This window comes from Drosophila sechellia, chromosome 3R (genome assembly GCF_004382195.2).
Source record: "Drosophila sechellia strain sech25 chromosome 3R, ASM438219v1, whole genome shotgun sequence".
In the NCBI taxonomy this organism is placed as follows: domain Eukaryota; kingdom Metazoa; phylum Arthropoda; class Insecta; order Diptera; family Drosophilidae; genus Drosophila; species Drosophila sechellia.
The window spans coordinates 29,236,746-29,253,553 of record NC_045952.1 but is presented as its reverse complement, the minus strand read 5'-3'; the positions used below and the strand labels follow the sequence as shown (position 1 = coordinate 29,253,553).

Genomic DNA, 16,808 nt, shown 5'->3' with positions numbered 1-16,808 from the left:
ATCTACAGCTCCAAACTCATTCCATCCCATCCCATCCACATCCACATCCAAGCCCCATCCACAAACTTTTGTCTCTGCCTCTCTGGCATTTCGCATTAAATCTGCAACTGCCCAGGCACATTCTCTTTTTCCATACCCTTGAATAGGGGTATGGTAATTCTTTTAAAAAACGGAAACCAACGGAATAACATTAAGTACTTCATTAAATTATAATCATATATATCTATAATATAAAGAAGAGCTTAGATTACTTGTTGGTTGACCTGAGACTATACTAATCCGTACATAGCCGATTAGTTTATAAGTGTTAAGATTTCATTTGGTGTACCTGATTTCCAAGTGTATTCTAAGTCTCGGTGCCGGATGCTCACGTTCCCTTCGTGATTTTATGGTCATGTGCTGTATTTCTTCACGCAGATCGCGACGCCGATGCAGCCGGGTCAGAATCGCACTCAGGGGGACTCGAACTCGAGCTCGGGGTGATTGCCGGTTTGCGATAAGACAGCATACCAAAGCCCGAACTGCGATTGTCTTACATATCTAAAAATAGCAGGGACTGAAAATGAATCTGAGGCTGTAACTGCAACCTGGCACTGGCGCATGCAATCATTAGTGGAAATTTTACCGGCCACTCTGCAGTCCAATATCCAGTCCCCAAGGGGCAATAAAACCAGCCAAATGACGACACGCAAACGCCTAAGAAGCAGCTTCGTTCGAGGACGGAGGATGGAGGCATCCAAGGTGGAAAGAAGGCGACCGCAAGCAAGGTCGCTCAGCGACCTTCACATCCACTTGGATTCCGTCCACTTGGTTTCCCGTTGAGTGCCGCATGGGCTCGGTTTCTTGGGGCAGATCAGTAAACAACCGCTGGACATTTATGGAAATGCTGCTCTTAATTGGCCAAATGTGGCTCTATATGGACCCTAAACTGCCGCCTTGACTTTGTCACTGGCTCCTTGTCCCCGATCTCGGAGCTTCAGAGATGCCACTGCTTCTCTGTCTTTCTGCTTCCGCGTTTCACTCGGAAGACTGATAGCCCAGCAGGTTTTGGCTGTCAGGGCATTATCATTATCCCAAAACAGAACTGTTTATCTTCTTAATCCCTGAACTGGGAAAAATACTGTGAAGAATATGTAGTTCGGCTTAGTTGAACCGCACTCTCCTTTTCTCTCAGTGTAGTCATAAAAGCAAACTACCCCGTGAGCTGCGAATTCTTGGCGTCAGCTGTCCTGCTGCTGCTTTGTCACTTGTTCATATCAATTAAATTTTAATGATATTGTCCAGAAAAACGACTCCCTCCGCCGCGCCGCAGGCTGCATGTTTTTAATCAATTTTAAGGGGCTATTTACTTTGCGGATCGGAGGAGCTGCTGCCCCCAGGACAACCTGTTTCCCAATCACATCCGTTGCGATCCCCGCCCGCTGCGAGATTAATGGGTAATGCACAACTGCGGTTTAGTCTCAATGGAATTTAGTTTATTTCACTACACAAGTCACTTAATGCTCTAATTAGGATATTTTTCGCTCGTTCTTAATGCTGGTAGGTGCTCGGATTGTATGGCAAGTTGCTAGTTCTGCGCAATTTCGGGTGTGCTGGTCGGCTGAATAAATTAGGCTCGGATTTGAGATTACAATTACAATACCAACAACTACAATAAATTAATTAAAACATTAACTAAACATTAAACAAAATTCGTTTACTGACTAAACACACACACTGATCTCGTGGGAACTCAACTAGTGGCTAAGTTCTAGGGTACATCTATCTAGGTTTATCTATCTAGGTTTAGGTTGCCTAAGCTAACTACAATACGACTTGGATCACATGTGAATGCCTTTGCAGCTGTCTCTTCAGTGGGGAAGTGCGGGGTTCTTGTGTTTTGACACTCGGGAAATCATCGACATGAATTGGGAAAGTCGCCATATAACTGTGTTTTTGTTCTATAACTAAAATTTACGTTTACAACTTATAAAATGTGAAACTTAATCAGACAGATAGGTTTCTTAGCATATAATTGCTTGCTAGTTCTCGCTTAACTTAACAAGTTATTAATATTTCTAGTTATTCCAATATTTTTAACGATCTAGACCTTCTTGTAAATGAGTAATATACATTCATAATTAAAAATGTAAGTCCCAAAACGGTCTGTCTTTATTAGTAATTTCACAAGCATCCCTGTACTTTCCAAAGATTTCCCTGTATACTGGCGACTTTCCTCCCTCCACTTCGAGTGCTTTCCCGAGTGGAGCCTGACCATTTGGCCCCTACTTGAGCTTCAGAAACGTGAGCAACGCCTTCTGTATCAGACTGCGATTGATGGTGGAGTCGGCGGTGTAACGCACTCCCCACAGGTTTCCATCGTTGTGGTCCACCACTCCGTACTCGCCGACGATGAAGCCGTCGTCGGTCTTCTCCTCGACCCGGTACTTTCGGTAGTTGCGTCCCTCGACCACGTAGGCGACTTTGTCTTCGTCATCGGAGGCCGCGTCGGGGCCTCCCTGGCCCTCTGATCCCGCGTCCCCGTCCGCATCGCCATCGTCGTCGCCATCCGAGTAATCGTTGGCATTTGCATTGTAAACCACCGAGCCACGTCCTCTGTTGATGCCACGACTTGGGCTGGCGGTGGTGCTCGATTGGGACACTGGACTGGCTGGCGTTGTGATTTGCCCCACTGCCCCACCGCCGGCAGCAGCACTCCCTGCACCACCAACACCACCACCACCTGCACCGCCCTGCGGTCCATGGGCTCGTCCGTTTGTCATAACACTAACGGACTCCTCAATTTCGTAATTCTGCTCGGAGGTCGGAGTGTAGAGCTCGGGGCGCTCGGTGGTGAAGTGCTGCATCTGCTGGTGCTGCAGATGCGGCTGCTGCTTCGCGGACGAGGTGGCCGAGGATGAGGAGGACGAGGATGACGAGCTGGAGCTGTACGAATAGCCACCGCCTGACCCCGAAGATGATGGCGGCGATGGGTCCACCGCGGACGCCGCTGCTCCATGTTGGTGTGCGAATTTGGAAACACACTTGACTAGATCTGCGGGGCGAGATGCAACAAAAGATGATGTTTGATAAGTTCAAGATTAGTTGGCCGGGGTTCAAGTGGTTGCGTTGTCGCTGTCTGTCATAAGTACACTGGGCAACTGGTTGGAGTACTTCCTAAAAATTACTCCAGTAATGCTACACGAATGAATAATGAGTAATGATCTTTAATAGAACCCCAATCGATATCGGCTGTCTTTACTCTGCAAACGAATGGCTAGCTACTCCCTAAGTGAAACATAATCATCCAGCCAAGCAGGTCGTTATAAATGATATACGATTAAACCTGATGGGCCCAGAAAATTGATCTGTTTAATTTATGCATTGCAACACTCGCCCTGCTGCACAGTGTAATTTGTTTAACCAGATTCAGACTCACCTCTATTGGGCAATCCTTTGGCATTTTGATTAGAATGTTGATGCGGCGGTGATGAATGCTGACGTTGTTGCTCCCAGCATGGACTTGGCTGTTGCGGTTCGTGTTGCTGCAGATGTGGCTGCTTCTGCTGCGGCTGATATTGCTGGTGGTAGTGGTTCGGACTTGAGTGCTTCGATAAAATTGGCTCCAATGGATGCGGCTGCGGTGCATTCAATAAATCATAAGGCAATTTATCCAAATTGAAGAGTACTCTGCGAGTTGGATGGGCCGGCTGGGGCTGGTGGCTGTAGCTGTGATAATGGTGCTGCCAAGTGGTTGGCCTGATGCTGGATGAGGTGCTGCTTCTAGGAGGCTTCACTGTGGTGACCCTGCTGGCCACTGTTGCCGCCGTGCCGCTGGATGTTGCTGCCGTGCTGCTTGGTGTTGCTGCTGCCGTGCTGCTTGGTGTTGCTGCTGTCGCGGTGCTTGTGCTCTGGGCCTCGCCAAAAGCGATGCGCGAGACAATCGCGGGTCTTGGTCTGGATCGCAGTGGCACAAAGGTGGTGGCTGCCAGTGGTGGTTTCTCGGAGGTGCTGGTGGAAGATGGGGAGGACGAGGTGGTGCTACCCAGTGGTGTTGCGGCCGTTGTGGTCAATGTTTGTGGCCAGTATGTCTTGGCCGGTTCACCATAAACTTTCGAGGGTTGCGAGTACACTTTCGCTGGCTCCGAGTAAAACTTGGAGGGCTGTCCGTAGACTTTCGAGGGTTCTGAGTACACCTTCTCCGGCTGTCCATACATTTTAGCGGGTTCTGAATACACCCTAGCTGGTTCGGAGTAAAACTTACTAGGCACACTGTACATTTTCGATGGTACTGAGTAGAACTTGGCTGGTTCAGACGAGTGCGCGTGTTTCAAGCTCTCACTTACATTTCTCTGGGCCTCCGCCAAAATGCCACTTTTCGACTGCTGCCAGGTTTGCAGGTCCTCCACGTTTTGGGAGATGGAACTGTAGGATATTGACCTGGACTGAGGTCCTCTTCCCTGTTTGGTGTCATGGTAAATAACCGTTTGAAAGGGTAAACCTGCTCCAGCTGCGGTTCCCACGCCGGCTTCCTCTTCAGTCACTTCGCTTTGGTTTTTTAAAAAGGAATGCGTAGAGGAAGCCGCCAGCAAAGGAGCAGCCAGTACACTTTGTATATTGGAGGCACTGTTTAGGGAATCCACATCGCTGTCCATGGAATCCGCAGCCAATCTGGGCTCCGTTTCCTCAATCGAAAGTTCACTTTTATGAGAGCGGTTGACAAAGTCCGAACCCGTTCCTGTGACGCCAGAAACACTGCTCCTCGAAGGACCTCTCTTGCTGGAGGAACTCACACTAACGGCCACCACTTTGACCTCGCCGCTGGACTTTCCTTTCAATTTATTAGGGACATCTTCGAGGAACACTATTTTACTGCCTGAGGTTACCAACTTCACCACCTGCTTAGAGTCGGATGGCTCCTCGGTCTGGGAGTTTCCGGATGTCAGGGAGTTCCTATAGCGGTTCCTGCCGAGATCCAGGCTTCTTCCGGTGGCTGCTCTGTGGTGGGGATGCGGAGACGACGATGGTGACTCTGCCCTGCCCCCAAAATCCTGTTCACCGCTGTGGAGGCTTCGTTGCTGGTCATCATGATCGAGGAACAGCTTGAGGAACTCGTTGCCCGCGATGAGCTCACTCTGTCTGCCACCTGGAAAGGGGGCTGGGCGCGTCCGGCAGCCGGACAACATCTGAAATGTCAGAGATGAAGGAGTGTTAGTTATGCTCGACATTACTTAAGTGCAATCGGTGGTGAGAGCATCGACACTAGAAAACGGGTAATTCAAAAAGAAATCTTTAGCATATTTCATCCAATTGCAGTGGGGAATGACTACATATTGAGCTTATCTCAGCGATCTATTTATAAATTTGCGTAATTTAAATATCATTTGTATCGATCCACATAAGCTGAGTTATGTCTTCACGTCGCTAGCAAATATGCAAAAGTCATGCAATGGACGACCGAGATCTGGACTTTAGCTCAATGGCATTTGAATAATAATGCGGCTGGTCTATTAAGACATCAGAGGAATGCTGCGGTGCTCCGTTTGAAGTGGCGCATGTTACTGTGGAGTCCCTAGTCAAGTGGCGAATGTGGCATAATTAACCGCGTTGCAAGTGCTCAAGTGGGTGGCGTAAGGTAGCGAAAACACCCATCGAACCAGTAAACAGTTCGAGCAGTGGATTATTGATTGTCCAATGGGCAAATGGCAGCAGATCGCTCGAGTGGAAAATGGAAACACTAGTTAAACGATGCCGGTCAAAGTGTCACTCAGTGTCATTAAGATATTTATGTTCCTACCGATTTGCATGCATTTCATTGACTCATCTTGTGACTTATAAACTTGTTTGCTGCTGAGGAAGTCAATTTCATAACCTAACTGAGCGGCCAGTTTTTCTGGGAATCAGGTCGCATTTTGGTTTTATCCCTTTCGATGACTAACACTTACATTTTGGAAAAAAAAACACGGTCAGAGGCTAAAGTATGTTGTTAAAAATCCCTTACATTTTCTTCACCTTTCCCTGCCATTCAACACACCATCAATTTACATTTAATGCACCATTAAATTACTTTAGTAGCTTGGTTATCTACGTCCACATCTTTGGCATAACACTATTCAAAACACTCCAGTGCAAATTCATGGCCAGAGATCGGCCATAAATTGTTATCAGGACACACACCCACCGCATAAACAAAAGACTTAGGGCACGAACTCGCCCTGCCAAACGACCCGCCGATCGAAGCGAGCTAATAAAACATATTTATGGATATTTATCGATCGCCATAAGTATTAGCATTGCTAATTGCAACGAGACAGATCATTTACTAGCCAACACTTTTGATCCATTGAGGCGAATTCGAAAGGCGCAAATTGAAAACAATGAAAAATAACGAAAATTGAATCGAATATTAATGGAAATCGGTCGCAGTGGCGAACATAATAGCATAATTATTCAATCTGCTTATAGGTATATCCATTTTTTCCCCTAACGTGTGTATTTATTCCCCTGAGCAAGAACAATAACAACATCCGGCAGTGCAGTGGGCGCCTGTCGCCGAGCATTTTCTAGAGCAGATTTGAGCGAACACCTTCGCACATGTGCTAAAGTTACCCACCAACCAAGCAGCCTAACCAACCGACTGACTGACCAACCAGTTACTATAATACTATATCTCCAGATCGGTTAGTCATCCGGCGGGTCGCCTTGCCTTTTATGTCTAAAATTGCAGAAGTAACCGACCGCGGGCGTTGAATGGAAAATGGAAAAGCGACGGTTAGCATTGACACTAAATCAACGGTCTAGGGAGCGAATTATCCGAGTGACAATTACAAAAGGGCCAACTATTTGGTTTCGCCCGAAGACAAAGAAAAAAACGTTCTAAAAATACCAAGCCAACTGGAACAATGCGAATTCCTTTCCATTGTGGGGTTATTTAAAACGCCTGGTCAGTGACGTGCTCCAGTTTAATGAATGAATTGGGTAATGGGTTTGGGTTCCTTCAACCAGCGCAAAAGTGATAAGCAATTATTAATCTTGATTGATTTATCAGGTAGCTAATCCTGTTTCGACATTCTTTTGCACTTTGCCTGCCGAAGTGGACCATTTATCATTCGATTGTGGCGTTTTGGCGACAATTTTCACGGCTGTCAACTTAGCGGAAGTGTCAAAAAAAGTCAACTTTCAGAATATCACGTATCCGCCTTGTGTGCGCGTGAATAGCCAGCAAACAATTAAGCAATAATCACGCCTTAATGAGCGCTCTCTTTATTAGGATCATTTGGCCCACTCGATTGGCTTTCAAGTGCCGCTGATGCTGCCATTCGATACCCAATACTCGATACCCGATGCTTTAATTAGCCACAATCGTCGTGATTTCAGTTTTTACGCTTGACACTACACAAACGCCACGGGTTGACAGATTGAATTCATGTTTGCGTTATGCAAATTTCGGAAGTAATTTGATTGATATGGGCCCATATATACTTGGGTGCTATGTAAACAGGATTTGGAGAGGGGCCAGTGACTCAGGCCACGAACTACGGTATCGAATGCGGAAAAAGTCATGTAACCCCCCATTTCTGGCATTTCTGCCAGTTTCGAGTGGTGTCCGCGGGCATTTTGTGCTAGAAGTGGGCGGTTTTCAAAGGAGCAGCCACTGTTGCAATTTGCAGCCAAAACAGTCGGTGGCCAAGTGAATGTGTCAGCGGGTCTATTTTCCCCACAAGCCCAGCCTAAACTGGCCAGGCCAAAGTCTAATCTCTGGTAGCAGACATCAGACATTCGCCGGTCTTAGCCACCACCCGCTGTCGTCAGCTGGGGAACACATTGTGTGCACAATATTACAAGCTAATGCCAGCGGAGGTTTATGCACAAAGAAAACTGAGGGGACCACAAAACCTCCATTTAATCAAGATTTATTTTGCATTTCAATCATTATTTTCCTGAGTGTTCCCATTATCGGTCTATCGATCTCCCAGCCAAGTGCAGCCCACATTAGGGCCGCGCTCAATGCCACAAGTTGGGGCGGAATCAGAATCGGACTCCAGTTCGCATTCGAGTCGATCCAAATTGCAGCTATCAACTTGGGCTGTGGCACAATAACACACATTTATTAATTACACTGCAGAGACACAGACCAAAAACACATTTCGTGTGGGAAATTAACCCATGCTGGCCCCAGATCGTTTAGGAGTCACTCAGAGCCATAAACAAAACCGTTTATTTGATGAATACTCGTGTAACCCAAGACTCGGATGTGCCTCGGTGGGTTAATAATGGCTTATAATCGCCTAGAAAATCCGAGTTTAGAATGTAGTTGCACCACTGACAATGCTGCACCACTCCCTGCCCCGCTGAGCATAATTTGCAAATTGCCGTAGTCATCGCCTTTGAATGGCCAAAAGACAGAGCCTGGGTTTTAGCCGCAAACAGAGCAAAAGTTGGAGCCACAAAACAGAGGCACTCCAAACGTCAGTTGCAAGCAAACACTCGCAAAAAATGTGTAATTAATTTTATCGGGCAGTTCTCACTTCGCAAATGAAACAGTCAAGATGAAATTTAATTGCAAATATAATTTAAAAGTATTTCCAAGTAATAAACGTAAAGGTCGTTGTGTTAAGTCCCTAATTAGGTAATAACCGTTCATAACTGTTAACTAAAAAGGAATATATTATTATGCAATAAGTATTAGATAAACAACTCGAAATAAAATTTAAGCAAAAATAATTAAAATACCATTATCTTAAGTACACCTGCAATCGTTGTAGGAATTACACATATGCAGATCTACTTAATTATTTATCACATAAAATATATTTAATTGCCATCTTTTCTCTGAGTACAGTGGTTACCGACTGCAGTTAAATCGCGTGCAATTATTTAGTTTACTCGGCTTCAGTTTGGCTTACTCCGCTCCACATTACTCACAATCAACTTGGTCTGTCTAATGAGCAGTCAATAAAGAGCCGGCCAGACAGAAAAGCGAGTGTGTGGTAAAAATTAATTCCAAATGCATTTGCTGGCCAAGCAGCCAACAGAATTATGGATGATTTGGGCTAATAAAACCGACGTCGGCAAACAAATGTAGTGCGATCGCACCATTAAACCATTTTTCAAAACGCATTGGCCAAGCTAATGGTGCACCCCATGTGAGTGCATTTGGCAATTGCATTTTTGTGCATGGGAATTGCTGGCCATAAAGATGAGGTCTCAATTGGAGTTTAAAGTTTCCGAACGATGCCATTTGAATCAGTTTCGTTGGATTGTTAAATCGAAGTCGTGGGGATGGAGGACGAAACTTTCCAAGTTGAAGATCAGATAAATTGATTGATTGCTTTCGGCTGTGTTGAAATGAAAATCAGTTTATTGTTTGCTTTTGAAATGCTTTTTTCGATTTATCACAGCTTCTAGCAGCTAATGCCAGATATATTTAAGTGCGTTTTCTTTAACAGCACCCAAACTATTTCGGAATTACATACCATAAAGACAATTACTAACCACTTTTGGAAGTGCTTGGAATGGAGTGTAAACTAGTTTTGTTTGGTAGCTAAGATGGCCAAATCTTAGCCTTGAACTTAAGCGTTTCTTTGACCAAATCTGAGCAAGTTCCCTGGAATTCTGCGAGCACCTGGCCATAAAGAAGTGAATAACCAACTTAATGCGACACTTACCAGCAGCAAGAGACCGAATTTAAGAAGCCAGCAAAAGTGTGCCATTCCGCTTTAGGTTAGTCCACCTGTCCACCAGTTAATCAAGCGCTTAATGCTTCTTTTGTTCTCGGTGCTTAATGGGGATCGCTTTCCTGGGGCTCCTCAGTGAATCATGGGGCCTCTTTTGACCACCAGCTGCTCTGCGATCATTCTGGCCACTGTCTCTGGGGATTTGGTTAATGGCTGCAATTAGGGAGGACAAAAAGTGGTAATTAGCCAGAGAGGTAGTAAACAAGGCAACAAAATTATATCCCATTAAAAATACTTGGCAAACGTATAACAAATCGAGCGACGAGAACAAATTCATTGCGTTCAATCGATAAGCCATGGGAAAAATCCTAGCCAAATGTCAAGGTGCATTTCACACCAGAAATCGCCGAGAGTCGCAAGCACTTGCAGCTAATTCCAAGAGTCTCGGCGGATTCTGCAGTTAGTTCAATGCACTTAGCGATTACGATTTAAAATGCACGAAAATATATTTTTTTAAATTTTTTTAGTAACTATTAATAGACACTCACCTTACCCACCTTCTGCTTCTTTGTTTACTTACCAAGTTCAAAGACTTTTTAGGGCTTGAGTTTTTTTTTGGGTGTATAAGAATCATTGAACTTGTATTGGCAGCAGGCTGGCCACACAAACTAACAACTGGCAACTTCAAGAAGCGTCCAAAAAGTTGCAGAGTCTGGCCAGAAACAAAATAAGCGGAGTCGAGAGCCAAAAGCCAAGCCCAAAACCGAAAATCCATAGCCCAGACAGATGCTCAGTCGTCTGTTGCAGTTTCAACATATTTATAATTAATGGCAAGGTATTTTGATAGCTTTTTGTTGCCAGCAATTGGCATGCCATTGAAGTAGGTACCGAGATTTGGCTGGAGCTGCTGCAATCGATGGCTGAAATCCACGGCGATGAGTTTGATTTGGCCAGGCATAATTTAATTAACCGTTCTCAGGCATTTCCGCCACTCGGAGACCATGTAATTAAACGCCAGCCAAAGTCAAATTCATAAAAAATCATATTTCTTTTGGCAAAAAACTAAGGCTAGACAAATGCCGAAAGAAAGACAGAGAAAGACAGACACAGGCGAAAACCAGTTCTAATTCTTATCAAGCCTTCTTCGCAGGCCATATAATTACTCATTTAAAGTTAGTTTTTTTTACCAGACAGCATTTAATTACTGAGGAATTCTGCGGGGAAAACAAATATGTTTATGGCGTTCAGGCATCTCATTAAAAACGAAAGTTTCAAAGTTTCGTTCTTAGCCAAGTGAGGGGTCATTAATTAGCCAAAGTCATATGGAAATGCCAGAACATCCCATTTAAGCCGGCATCCATTATATTTCATTCTGTTCGGTTCGGTTCTGCTCTATTCGTTGCCTTCTGTCTGACGTCATCTTAATTTCTTTTATTGTCTGTCTTTTTTTTAGCTGCCCTGTTGGCAGATGTTCATCATTAGGTTACTCTGTAAGTTCCTTGGTCTTTCAAGTCAGTTGTAAAGCCCGTAGGAAAGTAAAAGTTCTGACGTCCGCCGTTTTGTTCACACATTCATTATCCGCAATTTAGCGTCTCTAAATTGCAACTAGTCTATAACTACTATAACTAAAGCTGCACCCACTTGTCATAGGAATCGGAATCGCTATATGTTCTAGTTCTGGCTTTTGCTGGGAGCATGTATCTCTGACGACCACTTGGGTTAAGGCCAAAAACCACTGCAGGGGAATATGGGAAATCAATGAACTTGGAATACTCTTTGCCTATAAAATATAACCGCAATTAAGTTTATTCTTGGTAATAATATATTTAGATAGGAACAAGTTTTTGGAACTAGTTGTTGGTCACTTGGAAGATCTTTAAAAAAATATATATATTACTGATAGATTCGCACTCATGGACTGCCTTGTGAAGATGATAGAGAAATGGAGTTATGTTCACACCATTATAAACTTTGCAGAACAATCAAACTGATGTCATTAGTTGTAAATCAAATGTGTCTAAGTAATCCTGCATCAATTTATTCTCTGCAATTATCGATCTGCCTTCTTTGGTAGTGCAGCAACCGCAGCTTGGTCTTGAAATCTTAATGGAATAATCGCACTCGTGAATGGCCATTGGCGTTATTAAATTTGTGCCACACTCGCACTCTCGGGCAGTTAGTATATAAATTAGAATGCTAATCGATAGTTATGGATACGCCCTGAAAACGAGAGCCCGGGGAAGTGGCAGATCGCAGAGCGGCGAGGTGAGGACGTTGGACAATGGGCGACTGACAGATTCCGGTTAATAAACTTGATTTAAAACCAGAAGTGAACACTGCGGGCAAAAGGTAATGGCAAATAAATTGCCACTAAGTACACACACAATACATAGTCGTACAAATGACACAAAACAAACAAAAGGCGAAATAAAATGAAAATGTGTAACAAATGGACAAACGTGGCCCGCACCCGCAATTCACTCCGATTCAGATTCAGATTCCGATTCAGATCCAGAAACAGATTGAGATTCAGACGGGGACGAGACAAGTGTTGGACCCTGTGACAAATTGTCAAACATTCGCAACCACGGTTGCAATTCATTAACAATCGAAGTGGAGTTGATTCGAGTTCAGTTCGGTTGGCTTGAGTTGTATTCCGTTGAGTTGAGGGACGGACAGGCTCAAAGCCGAAAGGCAAAAGAAGGGAGAGGCCACACGTCGTATGCGCAATATTATCAACAGCATTAATATATTTCCCCATTTGCAAGTCTGCAATTTGTCTGGAAAAAGATTGAGAAAAATGCGAAACTTTGGGAAAGAACATACCAAAGTCAGAACATTTAAATAAACTATTTAATTAAAAAAAAACCCATGGTGGCACGATTAAAACAACCCTCTTCAAGGCTATAAAAAACAATCACAAAGTCAATGCAAAGCCCAAAACTCTGCCAAAGTCACAAAAGACATTCGAGAGAGCTCTAATTGGAGCGTTTATGTTTGTGTTTATGTTTCCATGGAATTTCTAAGAGTTTATTGCACTCCACACGCCGCACTCCTTTTGGCCATTTGTCATCGCATTGTTGTGACCAAAACTGAAAATGTGGCCAAAACAGTGCAATCCCAACCTGTTTGTTTGACTTTGAGGCGTTTTGTCAGCGTTTTTGCCGCTGGTTTCGTTTTACTCAGCCGCAGCATATAATTTGTTAATTTAACTTATTGCAGCCTTTAATTGTTTTGGCCAAAGCTCAGCGACTACTGCAGGCAGTTTGCGGTGCAATTACGCTCTTAATAATAATTTTCTTGAAAAAATGTTGAACGGTTTGGCAACGCGTCCACTTTTGCAATCTGGCTCAGAATGTGGGGGCCATTAGATTATAGACATTATCGATATGACTATCTGATTGATTAAGGGTCGAGCTAAGGCTACGAAAACTTAGCGTAATGACATCAGTGTTTACTTAATGGCGACTGCAAGTACTTCGCTCGGTTATTACAAATAATAACACAAAAACTTGATGGAGTCATTAAATGATCGCCAGGAGTTTAGTTTTCTTTGAATTCATACAGGAAGCAAAAAGTATTCAAAGTTAAATATTACACAGCAGTAGCATTTTCTCCATTGATTTATTATCTAAATGAACTTTGCCAGTTGAAAACCAAGGCTTTGAATAAATAGTATGTATAAATTTGCTATAAAATTGATCGATTCATTACACGTATGGCCAATAAAATAAATCAAGATTTAGCTCTTATGTTTATGCGGTCATTTGGTTGAGTTATTAATCCAAACACCACGTTTGTCGAATGTGTTCTAATTTGAAGCAATTTGGCAGTTGGAATGGCTGGTTGGATTACAGCCGTGTTCTCCCTGTTATGACTCCATTAATTGAATACAAATTCAATCATAATCTCGATCGAATTGTATTGTTTCAGCGCTGGGTCCATTGAAAATAAGACCGTAAATTATGCCGCTAAATTGCTGCCATAAATTTTCCTTCAATCAATCCATTGCACACAATTACTGCCCTTGGATGGATATTCAAGCTTTTCCTTGGCATTCAGCTGGCAGCGTACTTTCAATCTGACAAATCTGAAATTAATTCACTCCACGGCGATTTATTTCTGTTTTTTTCGGACTTTGTATCTGAATGCCAGCTGGGACAGTGGGTCACTAAATCAACGCCCAATTACAAGCGAACCGTTAATTATTTCGGTAAGTTCGGAATAAGCAGGGCGTCTAAAATAATGAGCTACATACATACATACATATGTTGGGGACCATTAAAGTCTCGTTTGTGATATGAATCTGCCTGAGAAATAAATTAATGCCTTAATCCACGCCCGTCCATCAAAAATCGAGAATTCAAATTCGAGCCGGACAAAAGAAACAAATGCTCTTTCATTCGGTCTCTCAGTCGTTTTTTGGTGATTTCAAAACCCAAACACTAATGCACTTGCATGCCAATTGACTGACTCACACCGATAGACTTTCATCCGTGACCTTGAGGCGACTGGCCGACATATCTCCCAACCGGCACCGCCCACCGCCCTCCGCCTTTCCGCCAGATTTCCATGGCATGAAGACAAATCCACTTTGTGGCCAAACCGAAAACAAAAACAATAACAAAGCCGCTCGTTGAGCAAGGCAGCCGACCAAGCAAAAAAAAAATCTACCAAAATGCAGAAAAAACTGTAACAAAAATTAAAACTCAGCAACAAAAAATTTGAGTAACAAACCGAGTGCAAAACAAACGAAAACCAACCAAAAAAAAATTCGCAAAAAGCGGGAGGAAAATCCTAAAAACATAAAAAACGCGTTTGCGCATAAAAACTCTTTGGATTTGGCCAATTTTATCCATTTGGCAGTATAGCGATCTATATATACACTTTGCGATTTTGTTCCTGCACAGACAAAATTCTCGTAGCAGTAATAAAAAGATGTTATTTCAGATACCAACTGCTAAAATTTTAATTATTCTCTTAACAAACTATTAATAATATTACGAAAATTATATTCCAAAAATTGAAAAACAAAATCTACAGCAGTTTTCTTTTAGTTTTAGATATAATAAAACATTTTGATGTGCCTTAATAAATATTTTAAATGATTACAGTGTAAATATTATTTTGTCGTTGCTCCAAAAGTCACATTTTTGGTGGCGTAAAATCTAAATACACATTATTGCAAATCCGTAATGCTCGTCACTTTTTTTTTACCGTGTGGCATATTATTAACCGTTACTTTTTACCAAACCCGCCGAGCTTACCAATAATGCACCCACCACATTTATAGTTGTTAGTGACTTTAATCCCTCGTTGTCGTTGTTGTTGGATTTGATTGTTAAGCTTTCTATATTTACGGGTGGTTGTTGCTGTTTTAGGCTTCAGTTTTTGTGTTCGACTGTTCAATGCAATTGTTGCTAAGCCGTTTTCTCAAATTGGAGCAATATTGGCGCGAGCTTTGAACGGATTTCGCAGACTGCGATTTGTTTATGGCTCTTTCAAAAGTATTTGTATTTGCTCGTTTCGCGGACTTAATTTACTTTTTTGTTTTGATTCGGGCTTAATTACATTGAATGGATTAAGGCACACACTTGAAAGACACACACTGGAACACACGCACACAGACACACACTCTGAAAACTCTGTATTTAACTGACTTGGTCGAAAGAGGTCTTTGAAATGTATCCTTGGTTTTTGGAACGGTCCTTAAATAGGTTTTCAGCTGTGTTGCTCGCGTTTCTGTTTTGACTTGAAAAGGCTCCTTGTCGAGGCTGCAGAAATAGGGGAGAAGGGTGGGGCCACTGCAGAGTGCACTGCCTAACTGAAAAAGATACTTTCACGACCAGAAACACGTAGTGATTTTATTCAGGAAAACCTCGGAAAGTCTCTCGAGCGCCGCGAATGCGTCCGTTTGGCTACAGCGTCCACAATTAACTGAATTCCCACAGCGATCAGAAACTGATAAGTCGCCCAAGAAGCCAGGCTGAAAAGCTCCGAGAGCGGTCGCGTACGACTTGGCTCAAACACCAGGTTTAAGCCACATTCACAACAGAACTCAGCCAAGTGCCAAGGCAAAAACCAAAAACACGAAAGGCGAAGCAAAAAGCGCAAGTACAAACATAAATCCGGCAGCAAACAAATCGCGCCCCAAAGTCAGGCTCTCTCGATCAGTTTGTGCTCGCCAAGATTCGCACATTTGACGATGGCTTGAAGTCAAGTCGCGTGGACACTTGACCAAAGTTCAATTCTAAGCCTAGGAAGTGGTAAAATTATTTTATATCTATATTCCAAAAGAATAAACTATGGAAATATGGACCAAAAAATATTAATATTTTCGTATATTTTTATTTACCTCATTGAAATAATTACTTATTAATAATTTAAATTACTTCAACATGATCGAAGCTTAGAGTTTTACATGAAAAGTAAAATGTAAAAAGTGTCTATGATATGTTAGCAAAGACATAAACCAATGCGAAACAGATTTGGTCACCAATATTTATTTTAACAATTACAAAAGTAATACATGTTAAGCTATTTTGAATCAAAAAAAATATTTTTTTCTATAGCAAGCCAAGGTGAAAAGTCTGAAGTGAACTTTAGAAATGAAATACTCAGCATGTAGAAATTATAAAAATTATAGAATTATAGAACGTTTAAATGGAAATTGATAAGACAAAAAATAATAGTATACAAATCCCCATCTACCTTTGATAGTTGAACTAAATTTGGCATTTGTTTTACTAAATATGAAATGTTTATTTAATATCCCATATTAATTTACAATAATATTTACATGTTAAGCGGTACAAAATGCGATATTTCCAAGTAAACCACAACATATTTGCTAACAATCGGGAATGGCGGGTGGCTAGCTACGCTGATTGATTTGATTAGACTACAGATACAAAGCTGGTTATGCAGAGGCTTATCACAAAAAAAAAAGGAATATTCTGTACAGGCGGGTCTGGGTTATAAATCTCTAAGGGATTACAATATGTCTGGATCGATCGATCCGATCCGCTGATCATTTAAAACATCCAATTGTCGAATTTCCCGCGACGAGTTTGCTTGCTGTTGTGAAGAAGAGATTTTATCAAAAGGGTTAGTTTATTATCCGGGATTAGATATGTGGATTCTCTACAACGC

The 16,808-nt window shown here is 42.6% G+C and overlaps 1 protein-coding gene across 3 annotated transcripts; it reads right to left on the bottom strand.

Moving 5' to 3' along the window:
• Nucleotides 1-1,448: 1,448 nt before the first annotated feature.
• On the bottom strand, nt 1,449-15,588 carry LOC116801570 (nuclear pore complex protein DDB_G0274915). 3 transcript variants are annotated; one of them, XM_032722001.1, is made up of 5 exons: nt 15,535-15,571; nt 14,924-15,480; nt 9,648-9,869; nt 3,419-5,165; nt 1,449-3,034 (listed from the first exon to the last, which is right to left on the bottom strand). In XM_032722001.1, exons 3-5 carry the CDS (start codon nt 9,690-9,692, stop codon nt 2,265-2,267), a joined length of 2,562 nt encoding a protein of 853 aa, XP_032577892.1. In that variant the 5' UTR covers nt 9,693-9,869; nt 14,924-15,480; nt 15,535-15,571; the 3' UTR covers nt 1,449-2,264. The 3 variants fall into 3 exon arrangements, with proteins under 3 accessions (XP_032577892.1, XP_032577890.1, XP_032577891.1); XM_032721999.1 differs by having other exon boundaries at nt 14,924-15,588; XM_032722000.1 differs by having other exon boundaries at nt 14,939-15,588.
• Between the last annotated feature and the right edge of the window lie 1,220 nt (nt 15,589-16,808).